Consider the following 25,751-nt stretch of genomic DNA (forward strand, 5'->3'; position numbering starts at 1 on the left):
GCATGGACTCCTCTAGACCCCTGAAGTCATTTAAGTTATCAGACTTGTTTGCTCAGCACATCCCACAGATGCTCGATTGGATTGAGATCTGGGAAATTTGGAGGCCAAGTCAACATCTCAAACTCGTTGTTGTGCTCCTCAAACCATTCCTGAAACTTTTATGCTTTGTGGAAGGAGTATTATCCTGCTTAAAGGTGCACTATGCAACTTTCTGTCCACTGGAGGGCGCCTATCCTAAACAAAGGTGGAGTTTGATGACGCCAAGTGTGAGCGCAGTATCTTGGGACATGTGGTCTTCACCTCACAGCTGGTTGAAAATAGGACTCGGGCAGAAATCATGTTGATGGATGCAATTATTAACGTTACTGTAGTGTGAAGCAGAGCAGGACCGAGTGTTGTGGAGCTGAGCACGGCCGCTGGAGCGATTGCTACACAAACACACGGCTCGCGAGTACCGGGGCTTTTATTATGACGGGACGGGACACAGTTGCCGGGCACGCGTACTTCCGCTTTTTCCGGTCATGATTATAAGGTAAAGCAGCTCTGTTTATCATATTAGATACATTTAAGTGTGTTTAAAATTATGTTATGACTTTACTCTGTTGCTGTGACGTTCACACTGCTAAGAGAAAAGCGCTTCTGCAGAATAAAACCGAGGGTAACGCAGATATGACGCGTGCTGCGTTCCAGTTTGCTACGTGCCCACTACTGGGGGAAACTTTGCAATGGACTGAACTGGAATGCCCTAAGCCCTTGATCACTTGGAATCCACTATGGAGTAATTATTTATTTTTTTCCTTTATGAAATTGTTTAATGCAGCATTCTATATGTATATGGATGTGTTTGGGTTGTTTTAAATGTTATTAAAATATCATAGAGTTGTTTGTGGTGGGGTAAATTAAACGTGATATGTTGTGACGTCACAATCGCGTTGCACTGTGGTATATGAAGCTGCCTGAAGTGTACATATGAAGTAGACACGCTCACTCGGTCAAAATCGAAGGGTCTGTCCATATAAACTTCCCTTGTCCCCTTCACGAAGTGAGACGCACTTCAAAATGGTGGCAGGGATTCCTCCAAGGGGAAGTGCTTAGGGAAGTTTGCAAGTGCGTGTCTAAAAGTGGAGTGGAACGCAGCAGAGATTGACAGGTGACTCGCTCAAACGCTATGCTGAAACGTCCCGGTCCTTGGTTAAAATAGCAATTTTCTCACAATTTACAAATAGTTGGAAACATTTGGGATATTGTAAGTATTCAACTGAACAAAATATATAACACTGGCCTAGTGGTTTTTGGATATTTTACTGCAAAAATACTACATAGTGCTCCTTTAAAGAGGCCACAGCCACCAGGGAATATAGTTTCCATGAAAGGGTGTACATGGTCTGCAACAATGCTTAGGTAGGTGATACATGTCAAAGTAACATCATAGGGCATCCTGGTGTCATGTGTTCCCCAGGAATGCGACATATGCACCCGGCCATCCACGTGATGTAAAAGAAAATGTGATTCATCAGACAAGGCCACCTTCTTCCTTTGCTCCGTGGTCCAATTCTGATGCTCACGTGCACTGTTGCCGCTTTCGGCGGTGGACAGGGGTCAGCATGGGCACCCTGACAGCCCCATATGCAACAAACTGCGATGCACTGTGTATTCTGACACCTTTCTATCAAAACCAGCATTAACTTCTTGAGCAGTTTGAGCTACAATAGTTTAGTTTGTCTGTTTGATCGGACCGTCTGTTTTTGTTGCCATCCATGACCCTGTTGCTGGTTCACCACTGTTCCTTGTTTGGACCACTGTTCCTTGTTTGGACCACTGTTCCTTGTTTGGACCACTTTCAATAGATACTGAACACTACAAATTAGGAACACCCCATAAGATCTGACCCAGTCATCTAGTTATCACAATTTGGCCCTTGTCAAACTCCCTCAAATCCTTACGCGTGTTTCTAACACATTAAACTTTGAGGACAAATGTTCACTTGCTGCCTAATAGATCACACCTGCTAATAGGTGCTGTGATGAAGAGAATACATTCTGTATTCAATGTCCCTAATTATGTATTTACTCTAAAATGGTGTCAAAAAAAATCTTGATATTATCAAAAATGAATATTCAAAAGTTTAGTAGGCCAGTAAGCTTTTTTGTTTGTTGTTTCTCTTATGCAAATGCTGCATTTACTTGGTCAATATATGGTAGAACCAGCAATATTGGGAAATATTATTACAAATCATTCTGAAATGCTGATTTGATGCTCAAGAAACATGTATTAGGTATTATTATCAATGTTAAACACAACTGTGCTGCTTATATTGTATATATGATGCATTTTTCTTTGATAAATATAATGTATAATGTATACAAAATGTATAATAATATTACATTATAAATGTATTTACTGTCAGTTTTGATCTATTGCACCATTGCTGAAAAGAAAATCTTAAAAGAAAGAACACGATATTCAGCTATGCATTTTAATACATGAAAAATGAATCCTCAGGATTTCTGTGAACAATTTTGAGTGACAAAGAACAAACATATTGTGAATAATCATTGTTTCACCTATAGGGCTATATGTAATATGTGATTAGCTGAAAACAGTAGGCTTAGCCTATACCGTAGACCAGTAAACAGTAAGTGCAAGTTCTGAATTACTTGTTAAAAATAAACAAAAGCTGACCACAGAAATCTTCCTTTGCAAAACTGGTGAGACTGAATCATCAAGTTCTCCATGTCAGATAAACAGCACCAGACATCAGAGAGCCATAATTTACTGATCAACAACACTTCAATTCATTTGGCTTTGCTGGAGCTAAATTGTGCTGTCGATGTGGTAAATAGTACATCCAAGTGGTTGGATAGAAATGTCAGGGACATTTAGATGAGAATTAGGTAGAGAACACAGCAGTGTCTCATGTCATGTTGTGAATTATTTGGTCAATTCATTAGAGCTATTCACATCAAATTTGTAAGAATAGTGCTCAGCAAGGGCAGCTGTGTGTGTGTGTGTGTTTGGGGTGCGCTTCAGAGAGCTTTCTCTGCCTTGTTTGAAGTCTGTCAGATTTACAGCATAAAAATAACGCATTTAAAAATCTGAGGGAGCCCGGAAAAAAGCATCCCAATAATCTTAGTGAGGCCAAATTCGTGTTTCCCCCTAAAACAGCCCCAGATTATTGTTGTTCAACATTGACTGCACAATAATATCACACTTGTACTTAATCTGGACAGATTTAGTATCATTAGGAAGATTTAAGCTTTGATATTTGAACACTGTTTATGAAAAAACAAGGTTGCAGTGGCATTCATTTCTTAGGGTGCGTTCACACTTGTAGTTCGGTTCGTTTGGTTAGTTTGGTCCGGACCAAAAAACAAAAACAAACATAATAGTCCTGGTCCGCATAGCGTTCACACGGGCATTTTTAACAGCGCACCTAAAGTTACCGAACCAAAGGCACAGGGAGACGCTCACAACCTGATTGGTCGGCTTATATGACGTAGGAGCTCGTTTACCGAACATGCAAAACAATGCTGTGTGCGGATTACACGCGCGGGCATTTTATGCGTGTACATATGGCATTATTTTTTACCAGAGAACTCATGAAGAGCTCATGAAATGTTCACAACATTCAAAACAACGCTGTGTGCTGGATTAAACGCGATCATTTTATGCGTGTAACACATATGGCATTATTTTTTACCAGAGAACTCATGAAGAGCTCATGAAATGTTCAACGCTGTGTGCTGGATTAAACGCGATCATTTTATGTGTGTACATGTGGCATTATTTTTACCCGCTGAGAACTCATGAAGAGCTCATAAAGTGTTTAAAATATTCAAAACAGCAGCAGGATTTCCTCCGTTGTGCAAAAGACAGCCGTTCTGTCGTCTGTACCTGCTAATAATGGGCAGCACAGGAACTTTGATGAGAAGAGCCAGGTATGCTTTTTGTGTGTTTTTTCTAGCATTTTCGAAACATGCTCGTCTGACCAAATATTGATGAGGCTCTTCCTCGTTGCTCTACGTTTGCCCTCTAACGTTAAAGTTACTCATTTTGGATAACGTACACCGATCTTTCCGCGTCGTCAAATCAGCTGCATTATGCGTGGCATCTTGTGACATTATACGTCTGGTTTTTGGTCCGTTTACATGTCTTTGGTCCGTGTTGCGTTCATATATCAATCGAACCGCACCAGAGTTCGTTTGGAAGCGGACCGAGACCCATCTTTTTAGCGGTCTCGGTCCGCTTGTTTGGTGCGCACCAGGGTTCGGATGGCAGCGTTCACATATGTTCAAATGAACCGCACTAACCGAGCAACCGCACCAGGGTTCGTTTTAATCGAACCAAACATGACAAGTGTGAACGCACCCTTAATTTGTCAGGAGTGCAAAATAATCAATCTGTAATTTTTGTTATTTTGAATAGAATAACAACGTATTCATATATCAGAGACTATTAGCCATAATGCTGAATAAAGGCTAAAATTCTCTGGAAAAAAAAACAATAGAATAATGATAAAAGAATAATGAAGATTATGTCTCATGGCACATGATGGTAGAGGTGTGAAAGGTTTGTCGAGTGAGAACAACAGAATCGTGAATGGGGCAGTTTGTCACACCAGACATAGACAATAGCCTGAATGGGGACCAATACTTTTTTATTCTTAGCCTTTTATTAGCCTTCTCCTAAAACACACAACATGGTCTTAGAAAATGTTTCTTAAAATAGTTTGAGAGAAAACATCCTTAGATTTGAAGTGAAGCATGAGCAGACTAATGGCTTCAGCTTCATTGTGTTTCTAAATGGCTACACCACAACCACATAATATTTTTATACATTTAAAAATATAGGCTATTCTTCATATTACATTTGTTTGGTTTTATGTTTGAGCTGACACCGATCAAGCATAACATTATGACCACGTGAAGAGATAATGTCCTCGAAGTTGGAAAAATGGGTAAGCGTAAGGATTTGAGCGAGTTTGACAAAGGACCAAATTATGAAGGCTTAACGACTGAGTCAGAGCATCTCCAAAACTGCAGCTCTTGTGGGGTTTTCCCAGTCTGCAGTGGTCAGGATCTATCAAAAGTGGTCAAAGGAAGGAACAGTGGTAAACCGGTGGCAGGGTCATGGCTCCTTGATGCCTGTGGGGAGTGAAAGCTGGCCTGTGTGGTTTGATCAAACAGAAGAGCTACTGTAGCTCAAATTCCTCAAGAAGTTAATGCTGGTTCTGATAGAAAGATGTCAGAAGTGTACACAGTGCACCGCCGACCAGTCAGGGTGCTCATGCTAACTCCTGTCCACCACAGAAAGCGCCAACAGTGGGCATCAGAACTGGACTACAGAACAATGGAAGATGGTGGCCTCTACTGATAAATCACATTTTCCTTTACATCATGTGGATGGCCAGGTGTGAGAGCGTCACTCACCTGGGGAACACATGGCACCAGGATGCACCATGGGAAAAGGCAAGCCGGCGGAGGCAGTGTGATGCTTTGGGCAATGTTCTGCTGGGAAACCTTGGGTCCTGCCATCCATGTGGATGTTAACGTATCACATACCTAAGCATTGTTGCAGACCATATACAGCCTTTCATAGAAACGGTATACCTGGTGTGCTGTGGTCTCTTTTAGCAGGATAATGCACCTGCCACAAAGCAAAAATTGTTCAGGAATGGTTTGAGGAGCACAACACCAGTTTGAGGTGTTAACTTTGCCTCTAAATTCCCAAGATTTCAATCCAATTGAGCATCTGTAGGATGTGCTGAACAAACAAGTCCGATCCATGGCCCCACCTCGCAACTTACAGGACTTAAGGGATCTGCTACTAACAACTTGGTACCAGATACTACAGCACAACTTCAGGGGTCTAGTGGAGTCCATGCCTCGACGGGTCAGGGCTGTTTTGGCAGAAAAAGCAGGACCAACACAATATTATTCTGAGTCTTGAACTGTAAACTCTCAAGTTGATTATGTGTCTATTCAGAATGACTTATGAGTAGCAACTTTTTTTTTGAGTATGTCATCTATGCCCATTTGGTGTGGGGAAAGGGGTTAAACCTTAAATGTTTGACAGAACATGGACAGGTGCATCAGCTTCCAGAAGTGAGTAAATAATTACCATCTTGAACGTGTTCCGTCAAATAAAATGTAATTTCCAATGTACTTTCAAACAAACAATGTTTATGCTTTTTTTCTGCAACAGCTTGAAACCAGATTGTGTCATTTTATCTGCACTAAAGCACAAATTATAAATGTTTAAGGGGCTCCAGAGCAGGTCAGTTTGATTAATAGAGCCAGTTGAGGTGACTGTAGGGTTCTAATGTAACAATCGGACAGTCAAGGCCATATTGAGCAGATGGTAATGAATCATAAGCTAGCATGGGCTAAAATACAAAAAGATGGTTGTCAGGATAGAGAACATACTGTAGGGCTAAAATTTATTTTCCACAATTAGTCTGACACTTCCGTTTAAAGAAATGAAGACTAATGTTCAGTAACAATAAGTTTGACCACATTGTGACTGCTGTAATATGTGAAATATTACATGTTGTTCAGGTCATTGGAAGGACATGCTGAGTGGATTATTTTCGCTAGGACTGGTTTGGCAAATCATTTCAACCATAATCCGACAGTTGTATCAGTTCATACAGCCATGGATGTGCCAATGATTTCCCTCAGTGTCCCCCATTCTGAGCAAAAGAACATCAGTCAGCGCTCAGAACTGCACCCTGCAGAACACAAGGCACTCTAACCGTGCTGAAAGCTGACGCTCTTTGTCTATTATATATGTGTTGCCTCTGAAATACTTTACTTGAGCAATGAAGCCAAAAAAAGGGCCTGATATACAAATGTATCAAACTAAGTGCCTGTCAGAAATCCATATTTATATATTCCTTCAATAAATGTGTCCTTTAAGTAAACCAAAAATATTACGCTGGGGAGGGAGCAGCGGCAATCGCTGGCACAAACCATTAATTTCCTGTGAACGTGGCCCGCAACACGCTCAGAGGAGTGGGGTGACCTTTTCCACGTTCAAGGTAAGCAGAGACGAGAGATACAGACAAATGAGACACGAGAGAGAGAGAGAGAGAGAGAGAGAGAGAGAGAGAGAGAGAGAGAGAGAGAGAGAGAGAGAGAGAGAGAGAGAGAGAGAGAGAGAGACAGACAGACAGAGACAGAGACAGAGAGAGAGAGAGAGAGAGAGAGAGAGAGAGAGACAGAGACAGAGACAGAGACAGAGACAGAGACAGAGACAGAGACAGAGACAGAGACAACAAACTTGCGCAGTTTCTAAACTCTAAAGCACACACCACACTACACTTCATCCTGGGTTAACATCTTTTTAACCCTGGGTTAAGCAACACAAATTCACAATATTACTGTTTTTACTGTATTTTTCAATCAAATTAGCCTTGGTGAGCATAAGAGGCTTCTTTCAAAAACATTGATGGCTACACAGCTACCACTTTCAAGGCCTATCATTACCATTTTATTTACAAAATATTAATCTCCAAAATGAGTTGCTGCATGTGTCATGTTGATGCAAGAGCAGACATTGTTGCATGAATGTACTTCAGACATAATTGTTTTGTAAATTATGTTTTTTTTTATTTGTAGGCTATAAACAACATACTTGCATCTCTTTATACAATTAAAACACACACAAATTACTTTAATGATGTTGTTGCTACTTTACTATTCCTTTAACTCTCCCTGTCTAAAAGCAGAATATGATAAAGCCACAGGCCTAATATATTCTATTTCAAATGTTTTCAGATGAGTCTCTTAACAAAATTATCCATAAACTATAATTAAAACACAAGTGAATATATAAAGCTTATGAAAAATATAAAGACTGGTCTTGGATTCTGATAATAGCCTAACTGGCAAAACATAATAAATAAATAAATAAATAAATACATAGTAGAATTGTATGATGCTGAAGGCCACACCTTTTTAGCATTCACTTTATTCATAATGTCACTCAAGTAGCCACGCCTTTTAAGGCTTAGTATTTTTTTTTTCGTCATGAAGGGCTCAATTGTTTGTCTAGACCAAAACCACTGTTTGTACCAGGTTGTAAACATATTTTTGTCCTGCTGTAAAGTTGGGCACTTTAACATGGAGGAGCTACAGATTTGAATCCCCCGTTGGTCTCTAGCGGGCATGCAGTTTAAATCACTTCCGTGTTGACTTCAAGAGACGTGGGAGGTTGCCGCTTGAATGGAACGGTCTGTGGGAACGCACATCATAACAAGTAAGCTTTGGCGTTTCACCGCTAAACTGACAGATTTACATCATTCATTGAACATGGACATGATTATTAATGATCGGCTAAGTAAGTCCACGGATTGTTTTGTAAATATACACACTTTTGGAATAATGGAAAAAGTTAAATAAAATGAGCTAGTTTGATTCTACTTTACAAGTTTCTAATGCTATATTGTTTGCTGGAATAATTAACGTTATACAATAAAATTTTGATTAAATATTTACGTGCATAATGATAGTTTATATTTAAAGATGTTTTGCAGTGGGTGGAAATCATCGACAGGTGCCATGCCCGTGTGCTAAATCTGATGTAGGCTATTGTAACTGCATATTATTGAGTTGGATTGAGAATTACAGATACAAATATAGTAAACCTCTTCGTGAGTATTCTATAACGTTATTTCCCCGAAAAGGGCAAAATACTGTGTGTAGATTGATCAATTGTTTTGCTTGTTTGAACGTTCAGCGGATAACGTTAGTTGGCACAATATGGCGTCTGCTTGATTGCAAGCGGAGATTGACGCTAGTAGCGCTGAAATTAAAGGCATATCTATAATATTTCGATTAAAATATATTTAAAATAAAAAACACTTTAACGGTGTTATATATTTTGGCGACGTCTACATGAATCCAGATAGATTGAAAAACGAGTTTTCGTTCTAAAAAGCTCTCCACCTATTTCACACTAAGGTTATCCACACTAAACGTCTGTAAATGCCAAATTCAACTCAGTGAGCATGTGTAAAACCTCATAAAAGCTCATTGAGAGGATACAGACATCATAAAGTTGTCACACTATTCTTCTGGCAGGGTTAGTTCACCCCACAAGGAAATTGATTTCATTAATGACTCACCCTAATGTCGTTCCACACCTGTAAGACCTCAGAACACAGTTTAAGATTTTTTTATATTTTAGTCCCAGAGCGTATGCAGTCAATGCCCACTTTACTGTCCATGTCCAGAAAGGGAATAAAAGCATCATCAAAGTAGTCCATATGTCCATATACATTTTGGTCCAAAAATATCAAAAACTACGACTTTATTCAACAAAGATAACGATTCAAACGGCCATGAATCAGTGAATCGATCAATGATTTGGCTTGCCATTGTCATGTGATTTCAGCAGTTTGGATCGCGTGTCAAACCGCTGAAATCACGTGACGTTGGCGAGCCGAATCATTGAGCGATTCTCTGATTCATGGCCGTGTGAATCTTTATTTGAGGAACACAGAAGAGAAGAACATGCTGAATAAAGTCGTAGTTTTTGTTATTTTTGGACCAAAATGTATTTTCAATGCTTCAAGAGATTCTAATGAACTAACTGATGTCACATATGGACTACTTTGATGATGTTTTTATTCCCTTTCTGGACATGGACAGTAAAGTGGGCATAGACTGCATATGCTCTGGGACTAAAATATAGTTTTCCGAAGATGAACGGAGGTCTTACGGGTGTGGAACGACATTAGGGTCAGTCATTAATGACATCAATTAAATTTTTGGGTGAACTAACCCTTTAAGCAAAATATCTTATCATTCACTGATGCGTCCAGTCATTATGTTTGGTCTAATATCAAACTCCACTCATCCATGTGTCATCGTTTTCAAATATCGCCGTCTTCACAGTCCCCACTATGACGCGAAGACGGCATTTTCAATTTTTGGAGAGTGCTTTCAAAAAGCTGTTTCTGTTGCCTTAAAGGGATACTTCACCACTTTTTCATATTAAATTATGTTATTCCCTTAATAAGACGAGTTGATACCTCTCGTCTCAGTGCGTGCACTTAATCGCTCTGACACGCGAGGACATTCTGATAGCATTTAGCTTAGCCCACTAAGCCCAGTTCATTCACTATGGCGCAGTAAAAAGTCCCGGCTAAAACATCTTCCCTCACATCTCCCCCTCCCCCCTATTGACTGAAATGAGAGAGGGAGGGAGGATGTTTCAGCCGGGACTTTTTACTGCGCCGAGTCGAAGTACTCTCAGAAGTGCTATTCCGCCATACATTATAGTTCTCCTTTTTACTCCGCCTAGAAAAGCAGCACGTTTTATTTTATGTCACCATACTAGATCGTTCAACTATTTGTGTAAATGTATTTAAATAGGGAACACGTGGAGGTGTTTGCTGGCTTCTAACTCTGTTCTCTGTTTGGTACCATAGTGAATGAACTGGGCTTAGTGGACTAAGCTAAATGCTATCAGATCGTCACCGCGCGTCAGAGAGATTAAGTGCACGCACTGAGACGAGAGAGGTATGTATCAACTCGTCTTAGTTAAGGGAATAACATAGTTTAATATTAAAAAGCGGTGAAGTATCCCTTTAAAACGTCGTCTCAGCGTAGACGGAAGGCCAAAACAGAGAGAAAAAGATGTGTTTTCAAATGAAAACGTATTAGTGTGGACATGGCCTTTGTTGACTGGGTTACTTGCATTATCCTAAATGTTTCCAAGAATTTTTAAATCCAGAGAAATAAGCAGACTGTTTGGATACATTCATCAAAAGTAAACTATTCACTGTTATATTCAACACACTCAAATGTATCTAATATGATAAGACAGCGTTGCGAAAAAATTACATTGTGGAATTAATTTAGCTTATGATATCCATAGTTTTTTATTCTAAATAAATTATAAAATCATTGGTATGAAGGTACACTAATGGTTTTTGGAAAATCTTTTTTTACTTTCCAGGGGCATTAATACTACATGCTAGACAATTAGTGTGCAAAAATCATCTCCCAAAAACAAATAATAGCAAGTAAGTGTAAGATATCAAAGCACCACACCGTGCTTTTATATCTACTAAGGTCTGCTGTGTGGATCGTTTTGCTCTGCCGCAGTGCATCCCTAAAAAAATCAACCTCTGCTTCCATACTGTCATGTGAGAAGTGCATTTCATGTATGTTTGCTTAACTATATCAAATGACTTCTGAAAGGTACTGCAATTACAGCATTGACTACATTCAGAGTCTGCTTTAATTGGGTCTAGGTGTATTGACCGTCGTCCCCTTGCTCTCCCCTCTACCGCGGTCGATGCTGCAGCTCACTGTCAAAGACCGGGTTTCCTTTCTAAATCCACACTTCAGCCTCATGGGTCACGTACAAAGCTGCTTTTCATCTGAGAGTCATATGATAAAGATTCGGGAACACGGTAAAAACACACTTGCACTTTCATGTTTGTTAGTCTCTCTCCACTGTTTCCTGGAGTCTCATGTGTGTCTTTACCAACTGATGCTACAGTAGCTGTGTTTTGTAACTGTCATGTGCTATAGGCCTGTCTGATCTGTCCAAAGCCTGGTTTATGTTTTCATGCAGCATCAAGCTCCAGCATTTTAGCACAAAGTTGTTATGTTTTGTCAAGAAATATATGTTTTTAAATGATATTTATTTTATTTGTCGGGACAGTGCAAAAGCAGACTGATTGGCTAATATAGGATTGAGAAGGAAAAAAAAATGCAAACTGCATTATTTTTAAAGGGTATTTTTGTTCTGAGGGGACACTTTCTTATGATAGTACTGAACAACTGAACAAAAATTTGGTATAAAAACGATTTCCAAATGACTAGTACACTGTACAAAATATTGTTGGTCTAATTTAAAGAAAGTTACTGGTTGCTTTGAATTGAGTTAATTGAAATTAAACATTTGAGTTAATAAATTGGTTTAATAAATAGAAACCCAAAATATTTTAGGACGATAAATCATGAACATTTGTACAGTGTAAATTTCACAAATAATTGCAAAGAAGTGGCAAGTAACATTTAAATAAACGTGAAACGACTGAAATAGTATTTTCCTGTAAAATGCACTGCTATTTTTGTTTTATTTACAATTTCAACAAATATTTTTTTTTTACAATGTATGAGATGGTCCTCACTGCACAACGTGCAATCCAGGGGTGGGGTTGGATCCAGACAGGGGCGTAGTTTATGGGAGATGGGGGGGAGGAAAGCCCCCCAATATTCAAATCCATCAGTTACAACCCCCCTAATATTTCAACATAAAAATAACAGTAGATCAAATAAAAAAATATTTAGAATTCATTTATTTTGTAACAATAATTTTGTTCCTAATCAAATATTAGTTTGGCATAATAAATCAGAAAAAAAAAAACTCCCCCTCCATTGAACCAATTGGTCACGCCGTACACACCACATATTTTAGCTAGCTAATCCATTGCAATGTATTTAGCTATATCAGTATAGCAAGTTACCAAAGCAGCTGTCTGTTTTGTTCATTTTTCAAGTGTCTGTAATTATCAATGACAAAAGTATTCACATTGGTGTTTGTATTCTTCCTAAATTAATCTGACTTTTTGAACGAATTGAATAAATGAACGATTTAAGTAGCTCACTCATTAAAACAGTGAATCGCTGCTGCCTACTAGCGGTTTCAATACTTAATTTCTTTCTTTTTATAATCTACTATGTTAAAATTTTACGAATGATTATACAAAAATGTCATAATGTTATGAGGTGTATAATCTCTTAACATGTTTTTATAAGATTCAAGGTAAATATAGCAGCAGGGTAGATAAGTCAGCAGAGGGAGAGGAGGAGCAGGTAATCAGATAAAGAAGATGCCATTCAATCAATAAAATCAAATAGGAAATGCTATAGAAAACCAGCAGCTTTGTAAAGTTAAAATGCATTAAGGGGGAATGTAAAAATCTTAAAATAAATGTCTAAATGTTGTCTTTTCATATTTGTATATGTTGAATTTGTAATCAGTTAAGATAGATAGATAGATAAAACAAAGAATAATTTTAAAAAAAAAGGCAGCATACCAACGTTCAACCGCCCAATGTTCAAACCAAATCTACACCCTTGGATCCAGAATCCAACTCCTCCCACTGTATATACTAATCCAGCATATTTGTGAAGTTGCAGCCAGTTTTATAATAATAGGCCTAATCAGTGGGTGATAAAGCACACATATTTTCTAATTCAACTTGATTTAATATTACTCCAGTGAAAGCAGAAGTGCCAACTTATTAATCTACTTAAGTATTTGAAGTCAAAGTGCATGTGGACTGAGATGGGTAAAGGAACAGCCACTCAAATAAAAATACTTTTTAAGAAATACAAGGAACTACAGGCTTTTCAGTGAAGGTGAAACAAGATTTAAAAGCAAAAGAATTAAAATATTCTTCTAAAATACTTAGTTATATAGGTGCACATTCACACAATGTGCAAACCACAGTGTTTGTATCTAACTAGGCCTGTCACGATAACATTTTGCTGGACGATAAATTGGCCAAGAAATTATTGCAATAAACGATAATATTGTCGTTCTGAGACCATTTTCATCTAAAATAATGATAATGGCAAAATAATGCAGGTACATTTTTTCAAAGATCAATAAACCTTTATTTCTAAAGACTATCACTGAAAACTGAAAATTTAAAATATCAATAAATAATTCATTAATCAATAAATCATTAATCAATAAATCATTACAATAAATGAACAAAAGACCAAAAACAAACAACTGCAATGATGAAAACTGCAACAGATGAGGTGCATAGGGGTGGCATGGTTCACAAAACCCACGGTTCGGTTCTGTACGGTTCTTGTTTTTTGTTTTTGTTTTTTTTTAATCGTTAACACTCCAGAAATTTACTCTAGCATATGATATATTACTTAATTATCAACAGTTTAGGATACAGCATTAAAAAAAAAGTTTTATCTTGTAATCATGCTCAAAAAACTTGCCCTGACCATCTCTGAGGAAAGCTAGGTGATTTTGAGCTAGATCTAAATCACCTAGGTGAGACCTAAAATCTAGGTGAGCTAGTTTTTGATACAGAAAGAGAGAAGACATTGGTGACATGCTTTTCATTTATTTGGCCAAAAAAGGAGAATGTGTATTGCTATCTCTACAGGACCTTATGTGCCTTTTTTACTACACAAAGATTGAACTGAAGAATTAACTTGCATTTATCAAACTGCCAACTTCAGTGTAGCTTTAAGCCTCTTTTATACTCTGCGCATCCGACCGAGCGCGAGGTTGCGCGCAGCAAAAATAACGTCATCGCGGAGTGCGCGAGACCCCGTTTGGCTTGGCGCTGTGCACGTCAAATTTTCTAAGTTTGCGTGCAGCTCCGCAACCGAAGAAGCACGAGCTCCAGGAGAAGCTGGCCAAGCATGACGTCTCATAACACCACCACCGGTCTGCGCGTTGAGTATAAACATCTCCCCAAACGATCGGCTCGCACGCACACAGTCAACGGGAGAGACAAGGAAAACAAACAAGCATGCAAATGGAAATTATCGCGGCCGGAAAAATGATTGAGCTCTTTTTTGTGTAAATTGTGCGATTTATTGATTTATTGACTATTGCGACAGGCCTTATATCGAACCAATTAAAACAAGTGAAGTTTTTAAAGCAAGTTTGTTTTCTGTTAAAAGAATAACTTTAGATACGACTCAATGTGGAAACGGTAGAGCAACAATATGAGTACCCCCATCACATCTTCTGCAGTGAGGAGCTACTGCAATCTATAGGAATTGTTCATTGAATATATTAAGGAATTATCACATCTTTTTATTCAAACTGCTTTGTTTTGGCAAATAAAAAAATATTATCTGGTCTATTTGTTACTTTAGAAACATTCCCACAATAAAACATGCTAATAAGGATTACAAATGATGAAAAAGGCAGAACATAATTATTTAAAGTGAACATAAATCAGAAGGGAGGTGTGAGTGACCATTTGCAAAGAGTAATGAGAGAGAGAGAGAGCAAAGAATCCTGATGTGATATTTTCATTTGTGGAAGTATGAAGTTTCGTTCCTGCAGTATAAAACATGGGCTCTGATTACACATATTTAATTTGAATGCAATGAAACATAATTTTCATTTGGTATAAACAAGGCCAGATAAATCAATTAGACATGCATATCATGTCTCACATTTATGCAAACAGCCTTGGCAGCCGCTTGATAAACCCAGCTGAATATAGGAATTATGTGAATATTTGAACGTCTTTGCTGCCCATGTGTTGAGTTAATACTCTTTAGTTGCAGATAGTTTCATATTCCTGCTTTAATTTGAACGTCAAATTTGATGCCTCTATGTTCTTGGAATACAAAATACATCTCTGATAGGTGACGCTTTCCAAGAAATCGGCGTTCAGTTATTTTTTACAGGTCCCGTCCTTCGCGATTCCATCTTTCAAACTTTAGTTAGTGTGTAATGTTGCTGTTGGAGCATAAATAATACCTGTAAAGTTATAAAGCTCAAAGTTCAATGCCAAGCGAGATATTTTATTTAACAGAAGTTCCCTTTCAAAGCCTACAGCGAGCGGCCGGTTTGGACTACACCCCTGCACTTCCTGCTGTAATGACGTCACTAGAACCGTTTGTTGACTAACCCTCCGCCCACAAGAACACGCAAAATAGGGGGCGTGGTCTTGTTGCTCTCCCACGTGGAGAAGAGCGCACATTCAGCGCTTGCATCTCCCCGTTATGGTAAGAGGCGGGATTTTTCCGGGCAAAGTGCGCTAAGCTGCTGTCCAATCACAACACGGGAAGCACTGGCCCAATCAGAACTCGTTACGTGTTTCTGAAGGAGGGACTTCATAGAACAAGGAAATCATCAGGCCGATTTTAGGACAAAGGAAACAGCGCTGTACAGATTAGTAAATTGTGTGAAAAATACTGTGTTTTGTACACGCGAAACATGAACTCATGTTATATTGCACACTGTAAACATAATCAAAGCTTCGAAAACACGCGAAGAACGGGAACTTTAATCCGAGGATTCATTGGCATTGGTCTGGGTAATGGCCTACAAAATACATCTCATAATCAGATATAAAATAACACTGCATAGTTTTCACTGCACAAATTAATAGATTAATGCTTTTTAAAGCTGCGGGCATTAACATTAATGACACAATCGTCGGGTTTATTAGATGCTGCCCCTTTACATTTACATTTACATTTAATCATTTAGCAGACGCTTTTATCCAAAGCGACTTACAAAAAAGGGGAGAGTAATAGAAGCAACGGAACAGACAAGGCCAAAAACCTGTAAGAGCTGTAAGAAATCTCAATTAATTAGCACAATACACAATTTTTTTTTTTTTTTTTTTTTTTAAAAGACAGACATCTACAACAAAAACTCACGTCCGCACAGTGCCGAACACTGGATTTTGATAGCTAAGATAGCTACAACCCATTAGGACTAAGGCTGTTGCCCCAGCTGTTGTCGTTAATGCAGATTCAGTGGCCCAATGGGTCAATGGGCCCAATGGGTCCTTTAAGACCGAATGCAGATCTAATAATATTAGGACTGTCAATTGATTAAAATATTTAATCACGATTAATCACATATCGCCACGAGTTAACTTGTGTTTAATTGCAATTTAATAACAAATTTGTATCAGTTCTAAGTGTACCTTAAATTAATGTTTTTACGTTTTTAATGCTCTAATCAACATGGGTATGGACAAATATGCATGCTTTATGCAAATGTACGTTTGTTCTTAGTGAAACCATACTCAGAACATGAAGACTAGACATCAAAGGTCAGAGATGTTTATCAAAGAACTTGTTCATGTCTCTTAAGCTTAAGCTTAAAAATATAATATAAATATATGGTGTTTTTACACTGTCAGTTTAATTGGGAACAGGGGACACTTCGTATGAAAAATTGGTAATGTGAAAGCTGTCATGCCGACCTGTAAGCGAACCAGTACCACACCATACCTGGCTGGAGGAGGTCCATATTCCACCAGTAGGAATAGAGTATGGCTCCTTTAAGAGATCCACGTTCCCTATTGAACTGCCGGTATTTTGTGTGTGTGTGTGTGTGTGTGTGTGTGTGTGTGCACTGAACTGTGCCACGATTCATTTGAACAGTGTGAGAAACATGGACTTAATATATTTAATTCAATTAAACACAAACCCTTTTATTTTCCTGTTAATGTGGCTGCTGCATCCTTTACGTCTATGGCTGATCTCAATTTCTCCAGCTACGGGCCACGGATCAAACAGAAAATGCTGCGTTAATCGCGCGTTAATAAAAAAATGTGCTTTTAAAGTGAATTTCCGTTAATGCGTTATTAATGCGTTAATTTTGACAACCCTAAATAATATACATAATACTTTCTCACAAATATTAACAGCCATTTAAGACATAAACTGTGTTTAAGTGAATACTATACAAGCAGTCATTTAGAAATGGGCTATTTGCTGTGTGTATTTGATGGTTTAGACGCGCACTCAAAGCCGAAAGTACAATAATGTGCGAGTTGTTTTGGTTTCAAAGCACACTCATTCGCTGCCGTAAAGCTGAAAACTCTTGTGCGGATTATTGTGCTGTTAATAGCTCTATCTATTTATTAACAAACACGTTCCACAATTAGCAGCAGTAGAGAATGCATTTTATAATAACCACTGATTGTGCTGATTCTGACATTAAGTTTAGGGGGAACCAATGCTCACCGCTGTGAAGGGAAGGAAGTTGTCCAAGACGGAATGTGTTATTTTCACTAGTTTTACCTCATATTTATTTATAATTCCTGCCAACCAAAATAGAAAATACAATTCGATTAATATCATAGGCCTGAAGTGTAACCAGACTAAGCTTTTGTTGGCTATCGTCTTCACCCATCATTGATCGTTATGTTGTGCGCGCTGTAGCTCCGTGTGAGGCCGGTTAGATCGCGCTCTCTCTCTTCTGGTTTGTGACTAGCAAAAATCTAACACATGTTTTAATTTTATTGCTTATAGAAACGGCTGGCAAAATAGAATTCACAATATAACGTCTATAAAGCAATTATAAATAGGGAGTGTATTTTCTTCATTGCTCCAGTAACAACAGCAGAACCGATAGCGTCAGAGCTTATCGATACTGGTCTTTCATAATTTAGCACTGGGGCCGATTTTATACACGGTTTTGGTACCCATCCCTACATTTGACGAAATACTGTAGAAAGAGAGATGGCTGAGAGACATTACAAAAGAGAAAAAGTCAAAAATGTATCACTTGGAAAAAAATTAGAATCCAAAGTGGAAAAGCCTGAAACGGATGCCAAGTTTGCATTGTTTCTGCTCCATACGTGAGTAACACTGGTTCTGCTGTTTCACAGAACCAAGATATGCGGTTGTTTTAATGTTAGCTCAGCTGTATAACAGGACAGTTTAATTGTCATTAGCCAATTTTTTCACTGTTAGGCCAGTGTGAGCCAGGGCTTTAAACGGGTCTGGCTAGGCTAATAGTTTATAACCCAAGCATCAATGGTTTACAATAATAAATGGTACATTGATGTAATGAATTAAATTGGGTCAAGATTGCATATTAGTCCCACAGAAATTGAAGTGGTATTTACCATTATTTCACAAAAGAAAGAGGCGACACATAATTATTCAGTCACATATGTTTCTGTTTATTCTTAATCACAATTTTCTACAAATGTCCCACCAGAAATATGACCTGAGGGGATTTAGCACTCTCTTCACTCACAGTCCCAATACAGTTATAGGTTATATTGTCAGTCAGAGAAACAGAGAAAGAGTTATTTTATGACACATGCAGTACTAAATATGTATATCAGACAGTCTGGTATAAGAGACAAGACGCACTGACAGATAAAATAAATATATGATTGTGGTAGCCTATTTAATATAATTTGTCTGATTTCTTCAAGTGGTTGTATTTAGCATGCTTACTAATGGTTAGAATGCTTAGTCTTAGCTTTGCATATAAATATTTCTGCCCAGTAGACTGATCAAAAACAGAAGTTATTCCAAACACTGCTGTCTTACAGTGAGTTTTGAGCTATTTTAAAAGTCTTTAATGCTGATGTTAGCTGGTATATTAAGTCATCCGCGACCTTGTCATCTCCAGATTCGCACAAACTCTGCCTTTGTTTGTAACCAATCCTACAACCTGTGCTGGCCCACTTTAGATCAAGGTATTCGGCAGGCCAAAAAACCCTGGCCGTTGGCCCAGAGGAAGTCCTGATGAGGACCGATCAATCCCTGGAAGTGACAGTGGAAACACAACTGCCCCTGGCACACACTAGCATGCTCATGCACTGTACATTATGATTTTTTGTTGTATCGTTTATATGTCATCTTCTCTTTATTTTTCAGACACATACATTTTGCTTCAGCTATGATAAAGAGACATCTACTGCATTGTGTGTTCATACACTTCGGGTGCAGAGCAATGAATGGAGAGGTGTGTTTTTTTCCAGTTGATTTCAAATATCATATGTTTCACTTACTGCACCTTTAACTGACGCCTTTTGTTCAACACAACAAATGTAGGATTTCAAACTATGCATGTCCCACATTTTACAGGGTTGCAAAATTGCATTCCTAATCGAAGATAAACAGAAAATAATATAGCTCATTTAATATTTAGTTTGACCCTCAAGGTAAATCAACAACATCTGGTTGGCCTCCTTTCATTAAAATGAATAAAAAATGAATAAAAACGGAATAAAAAATAAAGAAGGTAACTGCAACTTTTTTCTTCTCAGAATTGCCTGATATAAAGTTGCAATTGCATAAGTTTATAAGGTCAGAATTATGAGAAGTCAGAAAAAAAATCAGATTTAAACATGCAATTAAGAGAAAAAAAAACACACATCAAAATTGCCTGTATATCTCACAATTGTGAGTGGAAAAAAAGAAGTGTAAGATAAAAAGTTGCAAATATCTTTTTAATTTTTTTTATTCCATGGTGGAAACAAGCTTCATGGCCTCTGGTCTTGGTGGGAATAATTTGCCTTTAGCTCACCATGATAACATCTCAGTCAGTCCTCTATATGATCCAAAACTGATTCCTGAACGCCAACACGCCTTCGTAATAGAACACAGCATTCAATCTCTGTGACCGCTCTGAAGTGTACAATAGGTAACTGTTTTTGTTGGTATTTCTTTTTTCTTTTTTTGTACAACAGCATCTCAGAGTATGATTACAGGTTTATGGGTCTATCTATCTGGCTGTGATAGTGATAACTATGATAAAGGACACTTCATCTGCTCCAATGTGTAATTTTTTGCTCTTGTCCAGATAGATGGATGTGTTGTGGGTTGTTTGCAATAGTCTAGCTGCTTCTTTGCACAATAGGTGTGTGTTTTGCCAGTACAGTATTTGTGCCAGGTGAATTTTATACATTGTGTTTGCTGATTGTATTCATTTTGTTCCGTTCCTCCATCATTCTCAGTAACCTACAGTATTTATATCTCTGAGATGCTGGAGTGGTACTTTAGGTGTGCACAGGAATATTTTGTGATATTTACTTCGAATGCTGGTTGCTGAAGAATAGTAGTCATTACTAGTCATTACATTAGTAATGTCGCCACAGTGCTTTGTGATGTACATTGAAAATGCTTTTTAAATTCCTGCTGAATTTGAATCAAGAAATTAGATAATCAGGTCATTCAGATCTGATACTGAGACTTAGTCTGAGAATAAAATTAGATTAAATTAAATATAACCTTTTACAGGGTCATTATAGCTAAATGAAAACCATAAACATTTTTGAACATGTGAACAAAAATTGATTTTTTTTTTTGCAGCTAGGTGTCAAGGCAAGATTTATTTTATTTTATTTTTATTTTATTTTTATTTTATTTTGTAATTTGATGTACTAAAATAACAAAAACTAAGCTGAAATGCAAATAAAATATAGACTTAAAAAAAAAAAAAACCTAATAAAACTGTCAAAAACCAAAAAAAAAATGTCAATTACTAAAAACTTTAAAGGGATTGTTCACTTTAAAATGAAAATTCTGTCATCCTTTAATCACCCTCAAGTTGTTTCAAACCTGTATAAATTTCTTTCTTCAGCTGAACACAACGAAGATATTTTGAAGAATGTCAGTAACCAAATAGTTAACTGGAGCCATTGACTTTTTTTTTTCCTACTATGGAAGTCAATGGCTCCAGTTAACGGTTTGGTTACTGACATTCTTCAAAATATCTTCGTTGTGTTCAGCTGAAGAAAGAAATTTATACAGGTTTGAAACAACTTGAGGGTGAGTAAAGGAACAGAATTTTCATTTTAAAGTGACCTATCCCTTTAACTAAAATTAAAATGTATCACATAAACATATCACAATAAAAACACATACAAAATATTTATTATAAACTGTAATTCTCAATGATACTAAAATAACACTGTTTTTTAGTAATACATTTAATTGTATAGACCATCATAGAAGAAAAGGTAACACTTTACCATAAGGTCTCATTTTTAAACATTATTTAATGCAATATCTTACATTTAACTAACTGTTTTAAATATATTTTTTTATAAATAATAATATAAGTGCATTAACTGATACAACCTTTGTATTAATATAGTTAGATTACTAAAGGATTAAATGAAGACTAATACATGCTGCAAAATTGTTCATTGTTAGTTCATGCTAACTAGTGTTAACAAATTAAAATGTCCAGTTTTCTATTTTACTTTTAAAAATTAATTGAAATTCAAGCATAAAACTTAAAAAAAACGTATTAAGCACCTAGGTGTTCAGACGCTTCTACAAACATGTGTGAAAGAATGGGTCGCTCTCAGGAGCTCAATGAATTCAAGTGAGGTACCGTGATAGGTTGCCTCCTGTGCAATAAGTCCATTTGTGTAATTTCCTCACTACTAAATATTCCACAGTTTGTGGTATTATAGCAAAGTGGAAGCAACTGCGAACAACAGCAACCCAGCCACAAAGTGGTAGGACACAGAGCGGGGTCAGCGCATACTGAGACGTACAGTGCACATAAGTTGCCAACTTTCTGCAGAGTCAATAGCTACAGACCACCAAACTTTGTGTGGTCTTCAGATTAGCTCAAGAACAGTGCATAGAGAGCTTCATGGAATGGCTTTCCATGGCCGAGCTGCTGCATCCAAGCCTTACATCATCAAGTGCAATGCAAAGCGTCAGTTGCAGTGGTGTAAAGCACGCCGCCACTGGACATTATGGTAGTGGAGATGTGTTCTCTGGAGTGACGAATCATGCTTCTGTCTGGCAATCTGATGGACGAGTCTGGGTTTGGTGGTTGCCAAGAGAACAGTACTTGCCTGACTGCATTGTGCCAAGTGTAAAGTTTGGTGGAGGGGGATTATGGTGTGCTTTGTTTTTCAGGGGTTGGGCTTGGCTCCTTAGTTCCAGTGAAAGGAACACTTAATGCTTCAGCATACCAAGACATTTTGGACAATTTCAAACTCCAAATTTCTGACCAGTTTGGGGATGGCCTCTTCCTGTTTTAACATGACTGCACACCAGTCGGTCCATAAAGTGCGTCGGTCCATAAAGACATGGATGAGTGAGTGCCTATCAGGCAGTGCCTGACCTCACAAATGCGCTTCTAGAAAAATGGTCAAAAATTCCCATAAACACACACCTAAACCTTGTGGAAAGCCTTCTCAGAAGAGTTGAAGCTGTTATTGCTGCAAAGGGGGAGCCAACTCCATGTTAAACCCTACGGATTAAGAATGGGATGTCGTTGAAGTTCATGTGCATGTAAAGGCTAGCCTGGTCTTAACAGACTCTTTTCATTTGTATAGTCTGGCCACTCTCCTTTGACAAGCGTTTATTTCCATGAAGGCGGGCTCTCTGTTGAGGTTTAAAACTATTGGATCTGCCCTGAGCCACTCTGGAACTGCCATAACCAATCGTAAACGTTTGGTCGTGACGTATATCATGCGCCCTTCACCTGTTTCACACAAATCCGACAACATAAATGTGATAAAACCATAGGATAAAACCTAAAACTTGTGCATTCGGAGTGTGATTTATTCACGGTGGAGGGGAGAGTTTTGTGATCGGGAATGCGCTGTTCACGTGGTCCGTAACATGATTGTATGCTGTAAATAAAATAACTGACCAATTCAAATGTTTAAGTGCTTTAATTTTAATTTGTTTGAGCAGTGATGAAATATATTGCTCTTGAAAATAGGCTACTTGCCAGCATTTTAAAGAAAAGTCTAGAAATGCATCCAAATAACAGCAAACCGCAACCGTGTGGTGCTCTGCAGTGGTCAAAACAGATTATAAACAGGGAATTTTGAAGTGATATATTCATGAAAACTCAGATATGTGGATTCGAACAGCTATTACATCACCACACGACATCGGTGTTTAAGCAGTAGGTAACTCGGCCGGGGATTTTTACATGGGTGGTGAGAGGCGGACGGCAATAAAATAACTGACCAGTCCCTGTAACTTATATAATGGCAATACCTTCCGACCCCACGAGAAACAGTTACCGTCCGGAGCGAGCTGGAAAATCGAACTTTTCTTGAATTCACCCTGTTGGGGAGGAGGGCCACCAACAGACCTCAGCAAAGGTTGTTCTCGCTCTGGCTTTAACTTCTGGATATTCTGTAGCGGTGCCTCAACGGAATGACTGGTCTCTCGCATCTTTCTCCGCCGCCATTACTGGACTACAGCTCAAACTAGCGCACGACATCAACGTCATCGTTCTCAGCCCCTCGCTCTGTTCGCTGATTGGACCGGTAAAAATTTGTTTGGAGAAAACCTAAGAATACACCGCAGTCCCAGATGTAGTACTGAAGGAAAATGAAAATTAAGCGGAAGTACGTAGGAGGGCAGAGCCAGGCTATGTTAAGGCAGATGTCCCAAAACTTTTGGCAATATAGTGTATTTTGAGGAACTGAGAGACAAAATTGAAACCTGAATGATTTTGACGGCTTTGTTAGTTGTTTTGACATTATGGAACGTTTAGAGCAATGTGTCTGTCATGTTTCTTGCATATCAGCATTATGAATATATCCTAAATTGAAAGGTAGCAAATTCATCAATTCTGAATTTTACCCAACCCTCTTGTCCTAAACTAGATTCAAATCTCAGTCAGGCTAGAGTCAATCCAGCTGAAGCCGAAAGAACATGACAGTATTTACTTCATAACATATTTATGATTCATAAATCACATCAGAGGAATAACGCGGTTTAAGTAAACTGTTTTAAATATCTAACTTTTCACCAAAAGTTACAAAGCATTAATATTCATGACAGAGGTTTGTTTGGGTAAAAGATGAAACAAAGTATCCTTTCATAAAAGGGAAATGAATTTGAAATATATTATCAGCAGTCTTTCATTACAGTCAGTCTGCTGTCTGCCCGACACTCATAATCGTATCTTTTTTATATTGCATCATATACTATGCAGCTTTTCCAACATGTATAAATAAATAAAGTAGGGTAAAAGAACAGAAATGCATGTCTAGGAAATGACTGTATGACAAGCTGATCTAAAAAACGAAATGTACAAATACATGGATGTTATTTGGATCTGTGTACTTGACGTGTTGCATAATGTTATCATGCAACAAAAGTTATGTCATTTTTCCGAGATGAGATGCGACCAAGTTTCCAATCGCTTGTTCAGAACGCTGTTCCGGATTTGTGTGAGTTAAGTAGTCCATTAAAAGATGTTTCAGTGGAATGAGGGATTTATGGCATATGTTTACACCAGATTATTGAGCACAACTACCAGACCAACCACACCAAGATTCACTGTGTAGAGTTTTTTTTGCCAAAGATTTGCCAAATCCAGGCTTAACGGAAGCTTGACGACTGAAAACTTCAGTCATTTATATATTTTCCTTACTGTTTGGTTTCAAAAGCAAAATGATGGGTTTGATTATTTTGGTTGAGATTGAGCGGCAGACGAGCAAGCTGACGAGTGCGTGTTGAAATGAAGGCAGAGAAGGCTGTCAGGGGAAATGGTCTGTGGGGGTAATCAAATTGTCTTCAAAACCCATCAGAAATGATTAAACCTCAGATCCAGTGAAATTCATTAGCCGTGTTTATGCATTCCAAAAAGCTATCTTCTCCAAACTATCAATTTAGATCAATATTGATATTTGCATGCGTGCATTATTTATAGTAAACCAATTATGTTCCACTTCTTCCACTAGAACTGTGTTTGCAGCCTCATCAGTTCATCACCAAGAAGAATATGTACTGTAGAATCTCTGTCTTAATATTTCTCATTTTGTTCATTTGAGTTTGCATATATCTTTACATTCTAAAATAATGAGTTTCCAGAGAGATTAGTTGCATGCAATAAAATTATATATATTATTTATTTGTTTACATGTAATTATGCATCTTTTTGGGTTTAGGTGATACATAATATTTATTTAATTATTGTTTAAAATTACAAGCAATTATGCTTAATTTGTGGTTTAGGTGATAACTAATAAAACACACACACACACACACACACACACACACACACACACACACACACACAGCAAAAATGAATAAATACAATTTTATATATTTTTTGTTTGTTTTAACCTTAAAGGGGTAACTTCAGCGCTGAGAAGATGAATCTGTATTTAAACTGGGTCATCAGTGAAGTAGAAATGTGAAATTATTTTTGAATTTGGTGCCTTCTAGACTGAGAAAAGACAGAAAATGTATTTTTGTCTCATGGGGATGAAAGACTACAATTCCCAGAATGCTTCGCTGCCCTGTGAG

General features: G+C 37.9%; 1 protein-coding gene across 2 annotated transcripts in view; it reads left to right on the forward strand.

Annotated features, from left to right (window-relative positions):
- The first annotated feature begins 8,128 nt into the window (after positions 1–8,128).
- Positions 8,129–25,751, forward strand: part of rtn4r (reticulon 4 receptor) — a 170,316-nt gene continuing 152,693 nt past the window's right edge. Inside the window, exons 1-2 of one of the 2 annotated variants that reach the window (XM_067439516.1) lie at positions 8,129–8,259; positions 11,264–11,425. In XM_067439516.1, the coding sequence (XP_067295617.1) occupies positions 8,226–8,259; positions 11,264–11,425 (196 nt within the window). In that variant the 5' untranslated portion in view covers positions 8,129–8,225. The remainder of the gene's footprint in view (positions 8,260–11,263; positions 11,426–25,751) is intronic. The other variant, XM_067439517.1, reaches the window with a different exon arrangement.

This window comes from Pseudorasbora parva, chromosome 3, assembly GCF_024679245.1.
Source record: "Pseudorasbora parva isolate DD20220531a chromosome 3, ASM2467924v1, whole genome shotgun sequence".
NCBI classification, from domain to species: domain Eukaryota; kingdom Metazoa; phylum Chordata; class Actinopteri; order Cypriniformes; family Gobionidae; genus Pseudorasbora; species Pseudorasbora parva.